A 24,071-nucleotide genomic window follows, 5' to 3' on the forward strand; every position below is an offset into this window, starting at 1 on the left:
CTGGTATGCAAGACCAAAACAACTTATGGTTCACCGTGTTCTTTTAGCTTCACCTCTTCAGGCTGAAAAGGTGTGTGCGGGAAAGGGGTTGTTTCAGGACTGAAGATATTGCTGTATATGTTATCTTTAGAGCAATATTTAACTTTTTAAAGTTTGCTTTTAAATGACAGAGAAACAATATAAGTCATATATATATGTTTCACAGGGAACATTACAGATTTCTAGCTTCATTTCCTTCCCCACCCCCTACACCTCATTTGAAGTATTATTCCCCAGTATTACAATAGTTTTGTTTCTCTAGGAGTATATGCATATCATACAACCTTCCTCCCTCAAACCCCCAAAGCAGCTCTTGCTCTTTTCTACCGAGATGGCCGAAATAACAGAGTATGATTTGTTTATTCATCCCTCTACAAAATAATCTACATTAATCATTCCAGCATAAACACTCAATTTTAAAACCACAGCTAAAGGCATTCTTTTAAGTTACATAAAAAACATGCAGTCACTGTTGCTTCCAAAAGTTTCTTTGCAATTTTCAGTTCTACTACATTCATCTTCAGGATGATATAGACTGACAGAAAATGCATTCAGGGAAAGAACTACAAATATTTCCCACTTAAAGTAAATTCCAGCTCATTTTGGAAGAACATTGAAGATGCACACATTTCTTGCAGTCTTTCAGGAAGATCAAAGAGGATATAGTTAATATTTACCTTTTCAGTATGTTAATACTGTATTTATTGAAGAGTAAGCCTGTCTCAAAAGAAAAAAAAAAAAGAAAAAGAATTCCCCACAATTTCCAGGAAAGAATAATTAAATCCTGAACAATTAAACAGTTTTCAAGGTAGTTTAACAAAGATCTTACCACCTTTGCAAGGATTTAGACTAAACAGGTATGTGGCTCTTCCTGAAAATCTAGCTTTCCAGATCAGCAAACATCATAAGATTACAAGGAAACAAATAAGTAATAAAAAGGTGAAACATCTCAAACACCGCAACAGGCAGTTCTGATATTTAACTAATCTCCCTCCAAGGGGAAATGAGACAGGTAAAGCAATACACAAACCTAAAGCTCTTACCACATCTCAAAAGCCTTACAAATCCAAGTTTCTCAATTTTCACAGGCATCCCTGTAATTAAAATTCTAGAAAAGACAGTGATTTACTCCCTCTAAGGTGCTCGATTTCAATCTTCAATGACTGCACAAAAACCTTAAACATATAAAGCCTGATTAGTTATGTTGGACGACCTAAAATAACTGTATCAGCCTCCTCACTGTGCTTCAGCATTAACATACCAACACACTAGGTTTGGGGAACCAGCTCTTGGGTTTTCACCAACCTTTTAAATAGAACCTGGAAATAGTTACGGAGCTACACAGAAAATCCCTGCTTAGTTGCTGGGCGTTTAAATGGATAGAGTAAGGAAAGGCTTAACTCTGTTACCCTACAAGGCCTTAAGACAACTGCTACAAATCAGTTATGTTTCTATTTTTGTTGCTCCTCCCAAGCTGCTGAATGTCTGTGCCACTTTTACGGGAAACATCATATTTGTATTATGCGAGGATCAGTTACTCTATCCTTATCGAAAGCATCAGAGAAAAACACCACTGAAAGTTTAGGATTCATCCGGGAAAACTTTAAAGAAAAAATGTTAAAGAAAATCACCTATAGGGGTAAACTCTGCAAGGCATGGACAGGCAATTTTCTCTTGAGGTTTCAGCTCCTGCAATTGCTTTTCCCAATGTTTCAGTTACACAGGGCAGGAGTATGTGGAGCTCCTCCACTCAATATCAGAAATAAATAGAATTACATTAATATGGCATTCTTCACAGTTGAATTAAACTGGCATATTTCTTCATTCTGGAGCCAGTAAATACTTACAGTGCATTTTTTAATGCTTTAGTTACCAGGATTTAAACAATTAAGTGCTTTTAATGCTGAATTTTACAGCTTTCGCGTCCCTGCGAAACAACAGATACCCTTGTAGGAACCTGAAGCACACATACAAAATAGAGATACTTTTAAGATTAAAAAAGGTAATTAAAAGGTAAAATACACATTGCTTTGCAAGTCAGAAATAACAGAATTTATGAGTATCATTTCTGAACCTTTATCTTGAGCAAGTGTGCTGTTACACTGAAGAAATGCAAGAAAAGAAATAAAAAAAATCAGAAAGGAGAGAACCAGAAGTAGTAACAAACCCAAGGGCAGCTAAATGCAACAGTTAAGATAGCAAACACCTAACACACACTACAAGTTTAAAACAAGGTTGCATTTGTGTGAAAGTTGTGCAAAGAGTTCACAACACACAGTTCCTTAAAGTGCCTTGGCTGGTGGACTACAAAACAGCCTCTGCCAGCAGATGCACACGGGGCAGCAGCTACCAAGCACAGCACTCCCCCTGACACACAGCAGGCAGCTCTCCATCCATGCACCCCCATCTGGCAGAGCAGATCAAATGGAAAGGGACAGTATCACACCAACACAATCCCTACGAGTTAATGAAAAATGAAGAACTGAAATCAGGTGGTAAAAACATGTTCACATAACGTGAAGAACATGCTTTGGCTTTTTCCATTCAGCAACTGGTTCTTTATTTGTCAGTCATATTATCTATCGATACAGAAGATGGATACGGTTCATTTTGCTAAGTGACATGAACATGTCAATTGTCCAAACATACAATGCCCCTATAAATGTGTATGGTATAACTTCATCAATATCTGGGCAAATTAAGCTATTCTGTTCTACGCAGCTCCTTCCACGAAACAGGAGTTTATGGAAATTCCAACCGATAAAGAAAAAACACTTTTAAACTAACTCTAATTAACTGAAAACAACATACTAGATAAATACAATATTTTTATACAAGTTATGAGCTGCTTTTATATGTATTATTTCCTAGGTTTCATGTTTCAAGTTAGAAAATATTTTGAAACTAAAAAACATCCTTCCTTCGGCCAGTCATCATCTCAAAGAAGTAACTGAGACAAGGCTCTCACTGGATTTTTAAGAGATGCCAAGAGACACCAGACAGTTTTGAGTCAGTGTCTAATATGACTGTGCAACAGTATCCTGATGTTAGAGTATCTGAAGTTTATATTTGCCATACTGGTCTTATCAATGAGGACTGAAAGTCTCCCAAGCAATCAGGGCCCACCACACATGCTTGTCACTACAGAACTCATCGGTACTAATGCGCTGAAGAATTATTATTACTTATGTAGTATCTCCATATGAGCTGTGCAGCACCCCTTATAAAGTGAGGATATACCAAGTCATGAACATCCAGAGCATCTCATGAAAAACTGCTGCAGAAAGAAACTGAATCAGAAGGTGCCACTGCTAAAGTGATATGGCTTTCTGAAAGTTTTACCTATCCCTTCAAGTCAGTAGTGTATTTGGATTTTTCATAACAAAATCCTTCTTTTATAAATAAATACAAACATCAAGAACCTTCAAGCCTGAGCCAAGAACCCTCCTGGATGGGTGGGTTTGTGCTTGAAGGGACCTTTCAGAATTTGGCTGGAGAGCAAGAAGATGCATGTCAAGTAAAACAACCACCACTAACAGCACTTAACAAACCACAGGTATTCTTCAATAGCATTTACTAACTGAGAGAACATATTCCCAAATGAAGACAACACTCATGACATTTTCTTATTTAAAGAGCAACTAAAGGCTATTCAGTGATAAGTTCGAGACACAAAGAATGACATTTACCGAAAGTGGAAACACTTTCCAAAAGTGCCCTTGATTAAGAAGTAGTTGAAATTACTTTTCCCTCAGTTTGGATCCACATAATACTTCTTATAAGGAACCCATATAAAGTTAGCACTCACAGGGGAAGAATCATTCTGTTGTTGAAGAGCTTAGAAAAAAAACAACTAGAAACACAGTTTGCAAACCAAGACATAAAACAGTTAACAAATGCAGCCAACAGAAACTACCAAGAGTCATCAAAAATATAATAAATTACTGAAAAATGTTGTATCTGACTCTTCCATTTACTAGTCACATTTTCATTAGAAACAGAAAAAAAAACCTAAAGGAGATTAAGACTAGTCATATCACCTACAAACTAAAACTTATCCATTTGAAACACAGAGTTCTTCCCTTTTCGACTGACAAGGGAAAAACTGCTTAACAAAATGTTCCAATTACAATCCTTCTGTAACTTAAATCTGAATTGCTGATATCACTAGTGTAGAATCTTCATATGCAACTGCTGACTTAATCCTGCTAGTAAATACTATAGTGACCTTACAAATGCTTTCTTGAACATCAGGGGTGATATTATTTTGGATTTTTTAGCCCAGTGATAGACTTCGATGTGTTTTAAAGGATAACAGTTTTTTATTTCAAAATAGCTCCTTCAAAATAAGCTGGTATTTTTTTTTTACATGCTGTTCAGCATCTTATATACTCTATCCTGGCATCACTAACAGACGTTATCGAAAATAGAGTAAGTTTTAAAATCTGTTCTGCATGCAAGATATTTACAGTATAAATCAAAAAGGAACAACATGCTAAATTCTTCTTTCCCTCTCAAAATGTCCCTTTCAAGGCCTGTGGACAATTTAGACACAAAGAATTTAAAAGAATATTTTTATGTCCTTGTATTACCAGTATATCACAGAAAGAATAGTTTTACAGTAGCAGATATCATTATTTTCACAAGTTTCTCCACATCTTGTTGACTTTAGCACTTCACTACTCTCCTTTATCAGTTTTTACATAATCTTCTCAAGACTTGCTTGGTTTTCTGTCTGTTAAATTTTCTTTCATCCCCCACGTGTATCATGTCTCTCCCCCTCTCCTTCCAAGTTAAAAGCTTTTTTTGTCCCTCTCACAACTACCTTAAAGTAACTGTGGATTGGAAAGGTCAAAAGATATTTACGATTCCTCACTAAGTTTTATCTGCACTGTTTCAAAGAATTAGCCCAATGTTTCAAAGAATATTTGCAGCTAAATATTGTTCAATTTCATCTTTAATTGTTTTTTCCCTTAATAAACTGGAGTTCTCATTACTTCTTACTCTTCAGTTCACAATCTGCAAGATAGAAAGTCAAAAAGAACAGAAAAACGAAGTCCAAACAGCAGGGTTACTAACATTCACTTCCTAAATTTGCTGTTGGTTCCTTCTCACAGTGTTCCAGTTTGCTGCCTATCCGTTGGTACTGGAAGGAAAGGGGTGTTTCCTATTGGTTTAGCCAGATAAATGGTCTCACCAAAGATAGATATGCAACAGGAACACTAAAAATGAATATACAAGACAACTATACAGATGGACAGGTTCAATCTCTTGTTGACAGCACTGAGCCATTACATTGATTCAGCTGTCATATGACACCTTACACTAATATACTAATGCCTGAGAAAACCTTTAAAGTGCCAGCAGATGCATACGAGACCCTGCAAATGTGATACAAAAATAATCTATTAAGTGAATAATAGCAATAAAGAAAAAAATGTAAACTCTCTTCCCCAGAGGAAAACAAGTGAACTACCTCCTTATATACATATACTCCACATGAGTACCTGTTAAGTGTGAAGAAAAGGCAATTTTAGATCCACCTTTCATTTGTATTGATACTCACCTTGAAAGAAGCACTAAGTTACAATTACTTCACAAATCGACCAAAGTGTATCTGTTGTAAGTTTCTGCATGTTTATTCTTCTGATGAAACCCTAAGACAGCTACAGCAAAAGCATACTAGGCATACAGTCAAGTACACAACACAATTTTTAAAAAAGATCTCAAAAAATAAGGTCAAAAATAATATTTGAGATGTCTCCTAAAACTAAGCCATGCCATAACATTTTTAAAAACGGTTAAATATAACTATAGTCAATTTTCCATATTAAGGTAAAATAAAGAAGTCAGAAGCATACTCTCTTTGCACTTGGGCTTACTTTTAAAAAGATTTGCTGGACCTTATTTCAGTTCTTTATTGACTCTATCTGAAGCTAATGCCTTACTTAAAAAACATTTACCCAGTAGTCATTGTATCTGCTTATAAGCAGTAATAATAAAACATATCATCACTGCACTTAAAATAAAACTCAGGAGACATGCTTGTGTTTCCATTTATCTAAAATATTAAACAGTTTGTTTTCCACAAATCAATTAAAACAGAGGGTATCCAGAAGGTGACTGCTACTTTTGGTGATGGTAAGACATCTAATGCTGCCCCCACTAGTGACCCAAAAGGCCCTCTCAGTGAGTTAATTCCCCTTGTCAATTTATCCAAAAAAACTGCCCCAAAAATATTAGAACATTTTCTGCTGGCATTGTGAAATTAATCAGCTCAGGGAAAAGCCACACCAGCACCCAACAGGAGATGGGGAAGGGCTGCACAGCTGGGAGTGAGATTGCCCTTTTCACTGACAGCAAACTGTTAGATCAGCCTGATCAGCTTGTAAAAATGCACTCAAATCAAACCAAAATCTCCTTTCCCTACCTTCTGTTTCAAAGAGCTTCAAGAGCAGGTTCTAAAGGCCCTTAGGAAAGGTTCACTTATTACTTCTTGTGGAAAATATACACAGAAAAATTTCCTGGGGTATTACTCAAGTAAAACAATGCTATCTCCAGTGATAAGAAAACAAGGAGAGAGGGTTAGAGATTTTTATGTAAATAGTATTCTGGATCCCAAACAGTATTATGGAGCAGTCTCTGAATACAAGCGAGCAGCTTGTGTCGGACGGGGGGAAAGCCATGGTACTCAGTTGTCCACCAACCCCCCCAGCCTTCTCTAACTGAAACTCTGAACTTGGGTACAGAAACTGACTTCTGTTCCACACAGGCACTGGGGTCACGGTCAGCCTTTCCTGTACAAGGCTCATCAGAGATGCAACTCAGAGCTGAAAATGCCCTGCAGAGCTGCTGGTATTACAGGGGCAAGTGCTCACAGGCACTAAAATACACATCCAGCCCCTGCTAATAACCCTGAGGCAGTTACAGCTCCATTATTCATTTCCTTACCACCAAAGAACACATTCCTGTTGGCTTAGTTTTGCTCTCCTAGCAGGAGCACTTGAAGGGAAGAGCATTTCCCATACACAGAAATAACGTGGACACTATGAGCAATGAGAATACTCACGTCACTGATAAAATTAACATCTCTTGTGCAGTTCTTGCAGATTTGACCTACACAGTCGGCCACTAAGACAGTTCCACATTATTAGCTACCCTACCTTACAACACAACCAAAAGCACAGAATGCAACAGAAGGGCACATTTCACACACCACAGGCACAGCTGCCATTTGCGAGTTCACACAGGGCAGCCATGGTGTTCCCTTTCTTTAATGCTACAACCTGAATCTTCCAAGCTCAGTTTTCTATGTTTTATTTGAATTATAGCTTTATTGAGATAGAAATTTTTAAAACTGAAAACCTGACAACTCTTAAATGCTACAGCAAATTTTAAAAAACTGACTGTTCTTTTACCAACATCTATTAAGCATTGTGATGCATACAATCAACATGCAAATACTACAACGAGTTGTGCCTTTCTTCTACAGTTCTAACAACCTTATACATCTAAAAAGACAGTTACAAAAGATTTCTAAAATACACTGGAAACCATTCTGACAGAAACTACATATTTTAAAAAGGCACATTAGAGAGTATATATTTCCAAGGTCCTATTTTCAGCTCTAAAAGAAAGTATATATACTAATCGAGTTAACATTTTGAAAGGTGATACAATAAATACTTTAATAACCAAAAAAAACAACAAACCAACCAAACAAAACACAAATCCCTCATCACTTGAATTCCACACAAAATTTTTAGGCCAGATATAGTCAAACCCAACTAGATGGTGCTATAAAAATAATACTTTTATGCTTTTGATGCCAGGAATAGTTTTTTTGATTGGTTGGTTAGTTTGAGACCTTCTATAATACTTTTGTACTTAAAAATAGTTGTCAGACTCAGTATTTCACCTAAATTTTCACTAAAGCAAAAATATTCCTAAAAAGTATCAGTAAGGAATAGAAAAGAAAAAACTAAACTCCGCCTACTTTCAAATTCAAACATATTTACAGGACATACCACCTTACTGAGTTCCTCAACAGCTTCATTATGTTAAATTCTGTGGTTCATTAATACCACATCTGCTGACATTAAGCAAGTAAACGTTACAATTTTTTTTTCAAATAATTCTATTGTTTTATTACCTGTTTGGTCGGCACCTGCCTTCTGCAGCATACCCAGCTGGTAAACACAGTAGTTCTTTTGCTCTATTCCAGCAGAGCAGTTCATTCCATTACCACGATACAAAAATAGAAATAAGCAGATAATTTAAAGAGGATTCAGCTACTATCTGCTATTGTAAAAGCATGATCCCAGAAGAGACTATAAGTCTGCATTTCGCAAATGATGACATCACAATATTAAGTGACACTAGTCAGGCACTGCTGATTTCCACAAAATCACTCCTAATAATCACCATTTGACACATATTTAATAACCAAGAGAGGAAAACTCATCTTCAACAGCAGAACTGGTGTATTCTATTTTCTTTTAACCTAGCACAAAGACAATTCCATTTGTTCTGAAATTATAACATTTGAAAAAAATTATTTAGAATTGAGAGTGGTAAAGAAACCAGAATAGAGCATAAAAGGAGAATTGATGAGATACACCTATGGAGACATTTAAGTTGTGCACATCACAGTGATATGAGGCTAAAAGACGTTCACCATCAAACACCATGAGCTTCTGATCAGAGTTTTCAAGCACATAAGGCAGTAACAGCCTTAACAGACCTTACTCTGTAAGCAGCCTTCAGTAGCCTACACCATTACAACATTAACTTGCTCTAATTAGTTCTGTACAGGAACAACTTGTTTAACAGAACAGAACTGTCACTGCTTTCCCCATTTGCTCATGCTACTCAACCTGACACACTGAAAAAAAGTAGTTTATAATACAATCAGAAAGGCTAAGAGAAGTCTTTCCAAGGAAACCCCTTTCTCCCACCACCACTACAAGCTTCATTTCATAGTTAAGGCTGTAAGTTCACCACCCAGTAAGATGGATGAATGCCACCATCTCCCACCTTTGCAGGTAGACACATAAGGGGAAAAAAATTTAAAAGCCATACTAATTCCTGAAAACCACACAGCAAATAGTGAAAACTGCGACAGCCTTCAGGATCCAAGATATAAAGGCTCAAGACTGTAGTATTTTAGCTGAAGACAAAAAGAAAAAAAAGTAAAATTGAATTTTTCCATTGCCACCCAGCTGTACTATTCGAAAAAGGAATATAAACTAATTCTTTTTATTAGCACAATACACCGTAATATTTAGACATTAACAGGTATTAAAAAAAATTAAAAATAAAAGAAATCTTCATACAAACAAGCTTACTCATGTTCTTAAGTAAAAAATTCTCTATACAATGTCCATATTTAACCTTGACTTATTTATATGTTTATTTAAAATGTGCAATCCTCAAAACACTAAAAAAGGAGAATGTAAACAGTTTTGAGATGAAAAAACTGTTAAAAGGAAAGCCTTTGAAAACTTAGTGGATTTGAAAAACAGAGAGAGAAAAGGTGACACAAAACTCACACCCTGCACTGCAGTCACAGATCTCTGTGTAGCACTCTTCTGTCTAGACAACTCTTAGTGCCTAATCTTAGCTACATTATAGTTTAAAAACTTTAACAGAAATTCTTATCCCAAAAAGAGGAAAAAGTCACACAGGAATGCAAAGACATGGAGAACATTAGAAATCTTGTAAAATTACTTCCAAATAAGTCGCTAAGAAATTACAGTGTGACAACAATAAAACAGTTCTAAAGCTAAAGATGCCACTATCAAAGTAACTCTGATAAAAAAGACTTTTTTTTTTTAACCAAATTTGTCAATTTAGCAAAATAATCATTATCTGAAGAAAAATACTAGAGATCAGTTTTTACCAGGTTGATGACATGGATACATACTGTAATGAGGATGTAAAACATGTGTCTCTTCATCTTCATCTATTGTCTGCCCCAATGAAAACAGTCTGACACGTCTCATCTTCAATAGCCTTGGAGAGCTTTCATGGGCAGTACTCCCAACATTTGGAACTACATCACCAGAAACAACAGTTGGAACAATTTTTTTCAGGAATTCCATTTTCACATGCCCTGTGTTCTCAGCATGTACTAAATTCAGCAGTTTAGCTCCACATTAGAGCGTGGCTCCCACATCAACTTCCTTGAGCACAGAGGTAGAACTTCTAGTGATGTCACGTTAAACCTGGGTGGTGCCAACACCAGCACGTCAGCTGGCAGCCAGCTGCTCCAAGGCAGATTTTAAAGACGTCTAACTGTGTGGACTGATAAGAAAACCAAACAACAACAAGTCTATATATTAACCAATGTATGCTAAACTCTGCATGCCTAGAAGAAACTGTATTTAGCACCGCAACATTTTAAGCACTAAGAAAATTCACAACACATTTTCAAATTCCTATCTGATAGAGTTCAATAGCTCTTAATTTTCATGAAGTGTACAGTATTCATCTGTATTTGAAAGATTACACTTATCATCACTCAGAATGTCTATACGCCAGCTTAACAAAGCGTCTAACATCACCATTTGTATTCTCATGTAGTTTTAACTACTAAGATATTCTGTCTTCTAGGAAGTTTTGTTTTGTAGAGACTGATGCTATTTTTACCACTTAAAATACTCACACCATCTTCCAGAAAACCCAAAGTACAGAAATAATCTGTCAATTTTTGTCCAGACATCCACTTTATCCCTAGGGCTACTTCTCCTTATGTGCCTGGTTTAGCTGAGTTTTTTATTCAGGGAAGTTTAAGCGTTGTTTTAAATTTAGCTTAAAGAAGACATTAAAAAAGATGCCTTGCATATAGAGCAGAGAGTTCACAAAGGGAAAAAAAGGGATATATTAGCACAGAGGAGTATTCCTTAAGGCTTTCTACAATTGGGAATAGAATATGTATCATTTTTCAATTTAAGTATTCTTTTATTTACAAGAGTTGGAGTGGAGATTCACAGACAGAATACCAGAATACAGACAGAATTCCCACCTCATTTACCACCAAAGATGGTAGACTTAGAGGAAATCCACCAATACTCAACAGGTCAGTGGCAGCCTACATGCATCTGTTATTTTTATGAAAGCAGCTCGGTGTCCAAGGCATTGCTGAAAGCATTCAACATAATTATCCAAGCTACACATGAAGCATACATACTATATACAGTCCTTAAAAGAAGGTATTTAATCTGAAATTCATTACTGTTGTCTAGGTCTTAAAAAGGAAAAAACCAGAATAACCTGTTTCAGATCTCAGAGTTTCAGTAGTTCAGTGCTCACAACGGGATACTCAACTGCATTAAGTTATCAGTCTTACTCTGTCATGTCTGTGGTTCAGAATGCCACAACTTGAAGAAGTTCGTTTAAGTTGCCACCTAACACATTTTTCAAGTTCTACACAGACCGATAAAATAGGATAGTTTTTCTATTCAAAACTGCATTAATATCCCCCAATGTTCAGGTCAGTCCATAGTCCACTTGTAAATGAATAAATGTCTACACAATTTTTTCACTGTAGATTAATACAGAATTCTGACCTTATCATAAAAGACACACTGTTAGAATATTACTTCCTACAGAGAGATCAAGCAGAAAATTCTCCCTATAATGATTTCATTCACAGTATTTTTCCCACTAATACAAAAAGAGTAACACAGAAGAAAAGTGCTTTATGAATTTTCAGAACAATAAAGATATCACAAAGACAATTTGTGATTATAGAAGATCTTAAGTTATTAAAAGCTCAAGCAATCATTTATTCATAATAGCATTATTTTTTCAATAGAATTTCTTTTTTTGCCCTTGAAATCTTGCCACAAACCTACTTTGCAGTTTCTAGTATTTGGGAATAAGAGAGAAATTCAGATGCTTCTGTGAGAATGAGAATGATCCAGCCATCCCCCTGCCAAACTATGGTTTGCAAAGATGGGGTAATAAGATATTTTGCTTTGTACCTAACAAACACACTCTGAAAGGTTCAAACTAGATATCAAAGTGCTCTTAACCACACTATGAAGGTTTTATTACGCATGTGGACACAGGGTGGAGTTGACAGGTGAAGTGCAAGTACCTCATGTATCACTTGCATTAAATGCATAAGGTGTGAGTTTTTACACAACATGTAGCATATGTGAATTAGCCAGGAAATTAAAAAAAATTAAGGGTTTAAACTATACTTTTTTAAATGAGAAAACTTAACAGCCTTTCAAGTCATAGGATATACCAAAAAAAACCACAAGCAAGGAATAAAAACCACTCTCCATATACACGATTATATTTCAAGATTAAACTTGATAAACCAATAAAGCTTATAAAACACAGATGTATCACAAAGTTTTTGACTGATTTTTCCTTCAGGATGGCTTTTGTTTGACTCTTAAGAGAAGGACATCAAGAAGTTTTCTAAAGAAGACAGTTGGGCATATATATATATATACACACATTTGTATATGGATGGATGGGGGCCAACTCCAGGACTTCCATGCTTCATTAGATTCTATGAAAACAGCATTTTGTAAAAAATGGAGCCAAGATACAAGGTTTATGTTTTTGCCTATGTCATTTCACATACACTCCTCCTTCACACATGCTCTTAGCATCTTTTACATAATTCAATGTACAATTGTGGTTTTTATATAATCTGAGCAAGTTTTACAGATAATTTGTCAGGAGAAAACATGACAAGTCTTACAATTGTTATATCTAAAGTAATCTTTAAACTAAATAGAACAGGCTACAAAAAGACTTATTTGAAAAATGTTAACAGTTATTCTGGAACCTCTAAATACAAAAAAATAGGAGACTTGCTCTTATATAGAATTATTATTTGCATTACAGTAAGTCCTTTGATGTCTTTCTATGTGTATTTCACTTTGTTACACTCAAAGGTTGACTGATTTTGCACTGAAGTGCCTGCTGAGGTCATTCAGGCTTCCCTCCACACAGTTCTTGATGTTTATACCACTTGCTGTGCAACATAATGTCTGAGTTCCACATCTCTCACTAACAGGAATCCACATTAGCAGCACTTCGCATCAAAAGGGATTACAAACAGATCATGAAACATGCAGAAATACCACAATGGGAGACCCAGGGAGTGATCACAGGGTAACAGCACTTTCCAGAGCACTGTCTCTTTGGGTTAGGTCTTTCAGGACACAAACAGCCAAGGTGTTTGACAGGGGTGCTTAGGAAGAGCACCTACATGGGAATTCCACTGAAGCAAGTGAACCTGCTGATGAAGGAACATCCCAAGAATGAGAAACACTTAAAAAACAGAAGACAATCAATGAAAGAAAGATCCACGTGAGAGGGAGCTACTTTCAAGTCACTTGAAATTCACGTCTAGAGAATTCTCAGAATTCGCAAAATTAGCAATAACAATACTAAAACATAATTACAAACCTGACAACATACTGGGAAGTACAATTTTAGAAGACAGCCTAGATGCCCTATAGCCTACCATAAACAATGCATCCTTTGACAAGCCTCTTCCCGACCAAGCGTGCACTAGAAACCTGCAGTTTTGTAACAGGTTGTTTCTACCCCACGCCGCCAGAGCAACGCCAGCCCAGCCCAGCCCTACCTGTTGTCGGAGAGAGGACAAAGTCTTCCTTTATATCTAAGGTATAACATGGCAAAACAGATCCCAGGGGCTCGGAAGCCAGGAGGAAGCGCGGTGCCCTCTGGGCTTGCCCGGATCGCTGTGCCGGAAGGGAATGCCGAGGTTCTGAGGGGGAGCCCCGCGCCCCCCGCCCGGCTCCGCAGCTTTGCCCGCAGCGCCCCCGCCCGGCGGCGGGGCCAGGCCGCGCCCCCCACCCTCCTCATCCTCCCCCAGCTCCCGAGCTCCCGGCCCAGCACGGCGAGCCGGAGTCAACAGGGATGCGCCTGTCGGTGCCACACAGACGGCCCCGGCACAGGAGAAAAGGGAACTGCGCCCGACTTCACTGACCCCTGCAGCACGGACAGAAGACGAGTTCAGGCTAGCCTGGTTGGCATGGTGGGAACACGTGTTCCAAAACACAGCCGCGCTAGGGAAACTTCCCTCTTGGACCATCCAGGAGCTATACTCCGGCCGTCACTCTCGCACCACCTGAGCTGGGACTAAGGCCCCTTCGGAGCTACACACTCCGCACTCACACTGTCAGATCAGGCTTCCTTAGGGCTCGACCCCAGGTTTTCCACAGCAGAGTATCAGACCATGGAGTCCAGATCCTTAAAACAATTTAATCATGGTCCAATAACTAAATCACAAAATAACAGCTGGAGCTGGTGCCTCCGAGGAGGGACTCGGAACTTTTACAGCCTCACAGTCTAATCTGGGGTTTTCCAGCCGAGCCCTCAGCTCCTGCTGTGTTTGAGTGTGCGGGTCACTTGGCCAGCGCCACAGGTCCCCGTGCCCTTTCTTATGCCAAGAGTCGGGAGTTCACGGCCTCTTGCCTCGGGCTCCTGTCCCCCCAGAGCTCAATCCGAGGCCTCGGGCTCCTGTCCCCCCAGAGCTCAGCCCGCAGCTGCACACTGAGCTACCTGTGCTGAGTGTGTTCCTCGACAACCACTGGTACGACCCCGCCGGCAGAGAAGGTAGCTGGAGGCGTTCCTGTGCCGGCAAGGTAGAAGTTCACGCTGCAAACCTTCTGAACTTGATGATTTAAAGGTCTTTTTCAACCTGAACGATTCTACAATCTCCCCTTTAGATAAACACTGCTATAGTATGGCACATCTGTTGGCACACAGAACCTGTGTTTTCTCCCAGGTTCTCAGCAACCAGACCACGTTGGCAGGACAAAACAACACATCAAAATTGTTCCTCCTCCAATAGTTAGAAATTGAACCTTCAATCCAGTCTGGAAGTATAAGTTCACACACCTGCATTAAACTCATGAGAGGTAACACATACTGGACATCTGTGTTACACCTGCTAGCCAATTAGCAGGACATTACCATAATTTCACACAAAAGACTGCTGAGATAGGGAAGAAAAACCCCATTTCTTCTTCTGAATATGCTGCATTTTTTTTAAATGGCAGGCTTTTTTGCTTTAGAACAATAACAGTCACATGTATCTTTTAAATACAGAAAACTGAACAAACAACATAACCTAGAAAAACACATGCACAGGGAGAAAACAGTTAATTTGTCATTTTGTGGTGTCATCTCACCTTTTAGCAGTTTGCAGTAGCCACTTGTAAGGAATATATTTAAAGGAATTAACTTTGCATGTCAGAAAGTTTCAAACTTTTAAAAATATATTCAAGGTAAGAGGCTATCTTACATATAACTTCAACTCATACATTACAGTTAATTCACAAGCTACTTGGAATTAATGGTTTTCTTGGTTCAGTTTAATTAATGTAATTTCACAGGAAAAAACCTAAGGACCAGTATAAGCAGGGACAAAGCAACATACAATTTTGCAACAAACTATCTCTAAGTCAGTGTAAACCTCTTGTAGCTCTTATTTTGTATACTAAATACTTTAAAGCTAAGTAATTTAATCTTTCTATAGTTTCATTTTATTGCTTCTTTAATGTAAACATGCAAATAGTTTTGGTTGTCCCCATGCTTTTCTTAGAGGAAGTCTAGCTGTTTCCTGAGAAATGAAACTAACAACTGGTAGCTCTTGGTAAAAAGTTTTGCTTTTCTTTCCATCGCTTAAGCCGTATTTGCTGTGTATGGGGGGCTGGAGATCCGTTTTTAGCAAGTTGTGGGGGCTTTTTCTTTGGAAGACTGAGGATTTCTGCAATGATTTGAGTTTTTCAGAGTTTGGTTTTAATTATTCAGCATTAGTAGAAGTAAAGTTATAAGTAGTTATAAGTATGAAGTTATAAGTGAAGTTATAAGTAGAAATGAAGCATCAAAATATACCCATCAGCAGCTGAACAGGAACTGTTATGTTCACTGACTGAATACAATATTATTCTGTTTAATAAAAAAGCCCCAAAATTTTTACCATTTATATATTAAGTTTTAACTGTTCTTATCTTGAACTTGCATGCAAGAATACATGCTTTCCTGAACTCATTAGGAGTTCCTGAGAAGATCAAGGTATTGTCTATCCCACAACTTCTACAATCCTCAGTCGGGATAAGGATCTGGGCTTCCTGTTGCTAACCTCTTGCTTGTTCCAAGTATTGATATATCCCACAAGATCCTCCAAATCTATGAATTTCTCCCACTGGTGGATTTTTCTTCGAACAAGAACTTGCAGCAGCACATAACCTGAATCATACCCATCTCCATGCAAGAAGAAACACCATGAGAAGACATCATTACACAAACTCATAACACAGTGGCCAGATTTTTTCCCTTACAAAATGATCAAAGTGAATGATGACAATCATGATGTTGATATCTCCATGCAAAGGGCATTAAAATAAACAACATTTCAAAACCAAAGAGTCTGTGGAACAGCTTCCAGTAAGCCAGAACAGCAATGGCAACACTGCTATGAAACTGGATCTCTAAGGAATTGAGACCTGAAAACCTTTATCAAAAGCTTTTTAAGTGCTTTACAGAAAAAGAATTGCCAACCGTTAATACATAGAACAATCAGAACACAGTAAGTGATAACCAGAGACCAAGCACACACATACATTTCCAGAATTACTCAAGGACAGTGCTTCAGCATACACTTCTTAAACAATATCTGGCCTATTTAGTTGATGGTTTTCACAGCCACTGTCACTGTTTCTGTTAAGAGTTTCTCTCACACTACATGAAAGTACACCTCTGTAGAAGAATTTGTGTTTGAATGGTCAACTTTTAAAATCATGCCCAAAGCATAAAAGTCAAATGCCCAGGGAAAGCCCTGTTCAAAATAACCTTCATTCCAATCCTAAAAGCACATACAGCATGTTTTATCTTGCTTCCCTTACCAAGCCTGACCTAATCTTAGTTTAGTGCTTAAATTTTATACAAGGCAGGCATGTTTAAAATGTTACTGACCTGTGGAAACTACCATCCTTTTTTCATTGTGTCTGTTCTCCATAGCTTCTATTATTAAAAAAAAAAAAAAAAAAAAAAGCACACTTACCAAGTTCACAGCATAAGCTCAGTTTTTCATTGAAAACTTCTCAACATCTACATTGTCTCAACATCAATGAAAAACTTCTGAACATCTACATTAAATACAGGTTCTGTCTTGGTTTACAAAGCATTCATCCACTCTCATCTATTTTAGTTATTCCCTTTCAAAATTAATAGAGTTTTTGAAATGTGGCCACAGAAAGTTTATATGCATGGCAAAAAAGAAAAGAAAAGTAGAAATTTAAACTCAACCTAGTAAAAAAAAAAACCAAACTGAAAAAACAAAAAGGCAGGGAATTTGCAAAGGAAAGAGAATAGATATAATTTAGATTTGGCAAGGTTTGGTTACAGGGCTTTGAGCACAGGAGAGGACATTCTAATTTCTGGATGAAATCTTGTTTAATCTTCCTATTTGGAATGCTGCAACATACTTGAGACAAAACAGGTCCAACTAAGTTAGGTACTAAATTAAGGTCCAAAAATGATTCTAGTAAGCAGGAAAGAAAAAAAAGAAAAATAAGTTTAAAACCCAACAATTTTTTATTATTAGCAAATAAGTAAACACAGATGCTAAATGCTCTGGTAGAATTACAGCTCCTCATCAAAGTCACTAAGTAAGCAAATACATAGAAAGAGGAATGAACCTAACCTCACAAATTGTTGAGCCACCCAAGAGAAAACTTCCATTTTTATGCTATGTGGAACATTTACGTACTTATGCACACCCACACAGGTTTGCTTGTAAATATAGTCATATTATCACAGTAAAGCTTATAAAATTGCAGAAAGGTAAATAAGACCACCACAAATAAATAAAATTAAAAAAAGAAACAAGAAATGCACAGCACACTAACTGTGCAGCTTCAGAAGGCAAGCGAACACTTTCTTTTAAAAGACAGCAATCAAGGCAAAATTACTGCTTCTACACACAAGCTCCACTGCTCAGGCATTCTGACAGTCACCTGAGGGCAACAGAAAAGCTCAAAGAGACCTCCATGTATTAGTTCTTCTCAAGTACCACAAATTAAGGTGGATCTATAGAACAGACAGACATGAATGATAATTTCAAAAGTACAGATTAAGACAAAATAGCAGTGATGTACATTTAACTCACACGCATTATCAGATTAAAAAGCTTATTCCAATTTCTAATGCCAGAAGAAATGTATGTGAGATTAGCATGCATTATAAGAGATTTATGAAAAAATTCCTTATTTAGATGTGGAAGAGAACTGCTGTATTACACCTATCTGAAGGAGAGGTTAAGCCTGTTAGTATTAGAAGCAAGAAGGAAAAAAAAAAAAATAACCTGCCACCAAAGAGCAGAAAGAGGAAGCCACTGAAATTTAAAGACCTAGCTGAACATGATCACCAAGAAAGGCAAAGAATTCCTTTATTTAAAGAAAATTTGATGCTCCAGTCATCTGATGAGAACAGAAAGACCCCAGAAGTGCTTTCTTCACTTGTGACTTTTAATAATAAAAGACTAATAATTGTAATAGCCAAGACAGGAGGATTATTTTTAAAAAAAAAAAAAACTTTCAAAGGCCAGAACTACTTCCACCTTTCGAAAAAGGCAAAAAATCCAACTCTACCGGTTTCAATTTCTTAATAATTAATTTTTTAAAAAAATCCATTCTTTTCAAGTTAATGGTGTCTTAAAGAGGAAAAGAAGTCTCTGAAGAAAAAGTTATATGCACATTTTTAACACGCACAGGTCAGCTTACAGTAAAATTGTTTCAAGCCGGCAGACTATCTACAAATGTAAATACACAGTGGTGTCAAGACTGTCATTTTGTCCACGCCAGGATTAGCTTTCATCACTCACACAGAAGAGCCAATGAAATATGGTTAAAATTAAGAATAGTAGCAAAGTACAACTAGAAGAGAGGGCTCCTTTCCTCGCACAACACTGTGGCTCCTTCCTTGACTCTGCTGTACATTTTAGACTGAATACTTACATTCTTTAGCCTGTGGCTCAAATCAAAGGATCAGGTCTGCATCAGAAGTGAGCCTTGCTGCACTTCATAAGGCATTTCTGAGCCAGAACTTTACTGAGGAGAAGTCAAGGATAGCAGAAGCAAGAACTTCACAAGCAGTGGTACACTGTACATGGAAAGTGCCCTGGGCCAAGTGAGGCAGGATATGTTAAGCCAGGCTGGGCAGAGGCACAAGGGAGGGGAATTTACAGAGAGTTTCCACAGGAAAGCTCTGCAGCTACGTAGGAGATATCAGAACTAGCTGCATCACTTGTGCTTCACCCAAATCTCTGAAAAAAATGCCTATTATTGTCTCCTGGCCTTTGAAGTACTTGTTTTGTTTAAAGACGTATAGTGTTTTCATTAGTTACGAGCCAAGGGATAAGCATTGTCCAGTTCCCTAAAGACTTCTGGTTTCCATTCCATTATATATCATATATTTAAACTGTAATACAGGCTTTTAACTTGTGCAGTTACTCTAGACCTTGATGAATAAGTCACTTTCTTTTAAATTAAGCACTTCTCCAAGTGAATTGCTTTCAAGTAAATAGTTGCTGGTTGCAAATGGAGAACAGCAATATCTCCACAACCAGTAGTATAATAGCTGTCTGATCAAAAACAGCATTAAAAATAAGATTTAAGACACATACAGATACAGAGAGCTGTGTGTGTATATATACTGTATAGCTGTCTCTATATATAGATAGATATAAAGAGCTGTAATAGTGCAATGTTAACCAAAAGCAAAATTACTTAGCATACAGAGTTTTTCTCCACCACCTCCCTGCTGATGCATAGAGACTTCTAAAAAAAATCCACAACAGGTCTAGCCCCTTTGAAGGCCAAATGTATTTCATTTTAGGTGTTAAAAAACACCACTGGAAGTGCCTTTGTATATTATGTTTAATACAGAAGTGGATTACATTAAAAAAAATATGGTCACAAATATTTATCAAATTAAAGTTTATCATTCATTATCAAGATACATAGCTGTTTCTTCACGCCAAAAAGTTCAAAAAGAAAAAGTTTTACAAAATGTTGAAAACAGAAATTTTATGCATGTTGAATGTTGCCTAGAAAAGCCCCAAACAAACAAAAAACAAAAACAAAACTCATGACCTTCTAGACAGAAGTAGCACAAAGTCCCAAGAATCCTGGCAAAGGTAAAATCCTACCAGACAGGTTCAACAGATTTTTTCTCCTCTGGTCTGACACACACAGCTTTCCCACTTCACAGATTAAGCAGCTCTTCTGTGTCCCTATCAACATTTTCATCGTCTGGAGTTTTTTTTGGTAGATGTGTCTCAGATGTTCCAGATTATTTAAAAAAAGAGGCATCGAGTGTGAGGCATTCTGCAAGTCATTTGTCACTACAATTAGGTATGGTCTTCAAAGCTCTTCAGGAGAAACATCCCTCTCTATTCAGGCTTCAGAGTGAGAACTAATGTCCAAATGAAGCAGGAGGTGGGGGAACAAAGCCCACAAAAAGCCCTCCTAAAAGTCACTGAATCCCACTGAGCTATATCGTAATAGAAACTTTGTAATAAGCAAAGAACTTAAATGTTTCCATTTAGTTTTGCAATATCCATTTTACAATTTAAATAGACACAACTAATGAAACTGCTGACCAGGGTCATGAGTACCAAGTACTGTGATTATTTAAGGAGAAAAAAAAAAGAAAAAATAAGAACAAGGAAAATTTTTTAAAAAATAATAATAAAAAAAAAACCACCACACTTTTCTACTCTTGATGGTCCTTTATTCCCTTAATTATGCTGGAAAAAAATTACCCAAACTTATGTGCTACACTTGCAAAAATGCTTGTCAAGTATTGACAGGTACATTAATTGTTCTGAATACTGTTCAGCAATTGCATTTACAGATAGAAATATGCTTTTCAGCATAACGGATGCTCCAGACAATTTTACAGAGAAGGCATGTAAGGTTTTCAAGACCTGACTGGACAAAGTCCTGAGCAACTAGGCTGATTAGGGAACTAATTCCAGGGAGTAAATGAGCAACACAGAAGAATGGCACTTGGCACATTTTCCCAGCTATATGCTATTTTTCCGTATCACACATATTTTTGAAGGAAAGCACTTGAGATAAAACTTGCTCTGCATTCTTCAACAGGAAAATACACCCTGACAGATGACTTGTCTTTACTTCTTGCTGAAGCGGGAGGGGAAAAAAAATGCCACACCAAAAAAAACCCCAAACGTTTACTGCCCACACAAAACACAGTAGGCTTTTAATACAGAAGACAGACAATAGATACAAAAGCTATGGACCCAATGCTAATAATGTGTTTTAAACCTACTACCTGATTGCCTTTTAAACGTTTAGCAGGAAGTACAGAAAGCACAATAATTACTGAGAAGTACTCCGAAAACTAGATTAGCACTGAACAGCCTTGTTCCCAATAAGGAAAACCTACACAATTCAACCTTGAACACTTGATGTTTGTAACTGGACACATTTTCTATATAAACATACAGACACGTAGAAACACAAATAATCTCTAAAAACTTTTAAAGTGAGGTAGAACTAGAGTTGTCCAAAGCATGATAAACCTCCACAGGAGAACAACTTACAGTAAAAAAATTATACTGTCCTCAAACTCTGTCTCCATTTTTCTATTTCATTTAAAAGATAGATTTGGAGTTCCTACTCTAATGCTAAAAAATGCATTTGCCTGCCTTGAGCAATAGAAAGATATGGAGGTTCAAAGTAAACTTCCACGCAACAAATTTATTAACTTGTGAGAGAAAGAACACATACATCAGCACAAAAATAATTACGGTATAAAATTCTAACAAACTATAGTGAAGCAAGTCAGCATGTTATATAATTAAAAATGAAAATCAGTGACAGAGGTAAACAATATATATGATACACTGGAGATGATTCAATGGCAGATCTTCACATACATTCAAATTCTATTTTATTACATACTTCTCCTGTAAAGAACACATACAACAATACAAAATAAAGGAAAGCCAGAGCTATGAGAAAATATTATAGAATATATAATATTCTAATTACTAATGACAAACAGATAATAATAGAACATAAAATATTCTATTACATTCTATAAAGTAATAATATAAAACATATAATTAATTAGAAAATGTCTTGAATACTGAAGTCCACGTAGCAAACACCATATAAACTACTGCACATCAATATTTTTCTCCTGTCACATCAACGTACTCTCTGTTCTCAAAGGCCAAAAAGTACAGTCTATCAGTTTTACTATTTGCCTACAGAAGAGCAGTGCATTACATTAGTTTTGATGGACAGTTTGGATGTTGGTTGGATCTATCCATACTCATTTCAGCTCAGAAGTACTTTAATCGTCAATAGTTGCCCTGCACTTGACATCAGTGCATATCTATTTCCTACTGGAATCCTTATGTGAAAAGCAGCAAAGAAAAAAGCATCTATATAGGGCACTGACTCAGGAATTAGAACGCTGACTAAGGGACTGGGTGATCTTTAAGGTCCCTTCCAACCCAAACCTTTCCACGACTCTATGGCCGCCTTTGCTAATGAACTGCAGTACCGCGCTTCACCCACAAGGGAGCAGAGTGCAGACGCCCGCCCGCACATCCCAAAGGAGGGAGGGCTCTGCTCCCGCTGATTCCGATTTGCTCTGAGCACTGAAGCTCGTGAAAGAAACCTGAGAGAATTGTTGAACATACAGAAATTACACAAAACAATTACTAAGGGTACAATTCGAGATTTACTAAATGTTCAGAAACCACAGTGGCTTTGGAAGTCCCCAGGCTGCAGATGACTGGGAGGCTATTTGCCCTGTTCTTAACCTCTTCCTTAGACATTCTCTTTTGGCCATGGTCACTTACTACACTGTGTTAAATCAAATATTATTTGATTTAACAAAATACAGACAGTCTTCTATTCAGGTAATCGATATCTGAAGTAGTAGTTCAAAGTGTGTTAACAGTGCAATCTAGATAACAAAGACCTAAGCAAAAACGGAAAAAGGTACATGAAAATCTATTTATGACAGTATTGTGGAAAAGACCTTACCACTTAGAAGCCATTGTTAACCACTGAGGAGAGCTGTTCGCATATCACACTTAGGATGGATCCATCAAGACATTTTCCCGGAGTCCAACGGGTGCTTAGAGATGTGATAGCAGACAACTAGATGTAAACAGCTACAAGTTGGCTGGTATGTAGGCAAATACTGGAGAAAGGTCTCCAAACACAGTACAAACAAATGAAGTACAGAACTCTGAAAAGAAAGTGAAAACAAAAACCCAGTCAAACCTTAGATATTTACTCCATAGAGAAGAAGTCAACATTTTCCAAATGCTTTAGAATTCTGAATTTTTCATTGAAAACTTATAAGCAATAAAAATCTGTTACATGTGTCTTCAGAATTGCTGTTCTGCTCAGAAGCTAATGATTCTTAATGATTTCTTCCCCATAAAAGAAGAATTAAAATTGACATCAAAATAACACTTTCCCACGCTCAGCATATTCTGTGCGTCCATTATTTATTTTCATTTTAGTTGTACTTTAATTACAAACATTTTTATTAATCAGATTTATAATCACTCTCAGATGCAAGTCATCCTTAATCATTTTTTTATATTAGTCCTTTTACTTAGTTCTTTTGCGATTTTTCTTGGTTTGTACTTTTTTTTTTCCTCTGCTCAGTTAGCACAAGGATGTGGTTAGAAAAAGAAACAAATAATATTTCAGCTGTGTCTCCCTAACAAAGCCTTGAGAACTTTTGGAGATTCCTTCACAACAGAAGTATGTATGCAACTGACATACTTGCCACAACTTGCCTAAGCAGCAGTCTGGTTTTGCTCTCCTATAGCGTCAAACTATAGCAAAAGCACTTTAGTATTTTTAATTCCACCCTGAAGGCAGATCAAGCACTTTTCACTACTCAAGTTTCAACGTGCAGCAGTAATCCACCACATCAGATCAGCTAGTTTATATGGGGAAAATTTTTTT

General features: G+C 37.1%; 1 protein-coding gene across 12 annotated transcripts in view; it reads right to left on the bottom strand.

Moving 5' to 3' along the window:
- FRYL (FRY like transcription coactivator) overlaps positions 1-24,071 on the bottom strand; it is a 163,088-nt gene that overhangs the window by 126,728 nt on the left and 12,289 nt on the right. For 11 of the 12 annotated variants that reach the window (XR_004356953.1, XM_032687086.1, XM_032687087.1 and 8 more), the window contains exon 1: positions 9,965-10,221. Coding sequence is in view for 10 of the 12 variants with exons in the window: in XM_032687086.1 (XP_032542977.1) it covers positions 9,965-10,142 (178 nt within the window). In the remaining 2 variants the exon portion in view is untranslated. Of the gene's footprint in view, positions 1-9,964; positions 10,222-23,129; positions 23,338-24,071 lie in introns of those variants that run through there. The other variant, XM_032687085.1, reaches the window with a different exon arrangement.

The sequence above is a fragment of the Chiroxiphia lanceolata genome, chromosome 4 (assembly GCF_009829145.1).
Source record: "Chiroxiphia lanceolata isolate bChiLan1 chromosome 4, bChiLan1.pri, whole genome shotgun sequence".
NCBI lineage: Eukaryota > Metazoa > Chordata > Aves > Passeriformes > Pipridae > Chiroxiphia > Chiroxiphia lanceolata.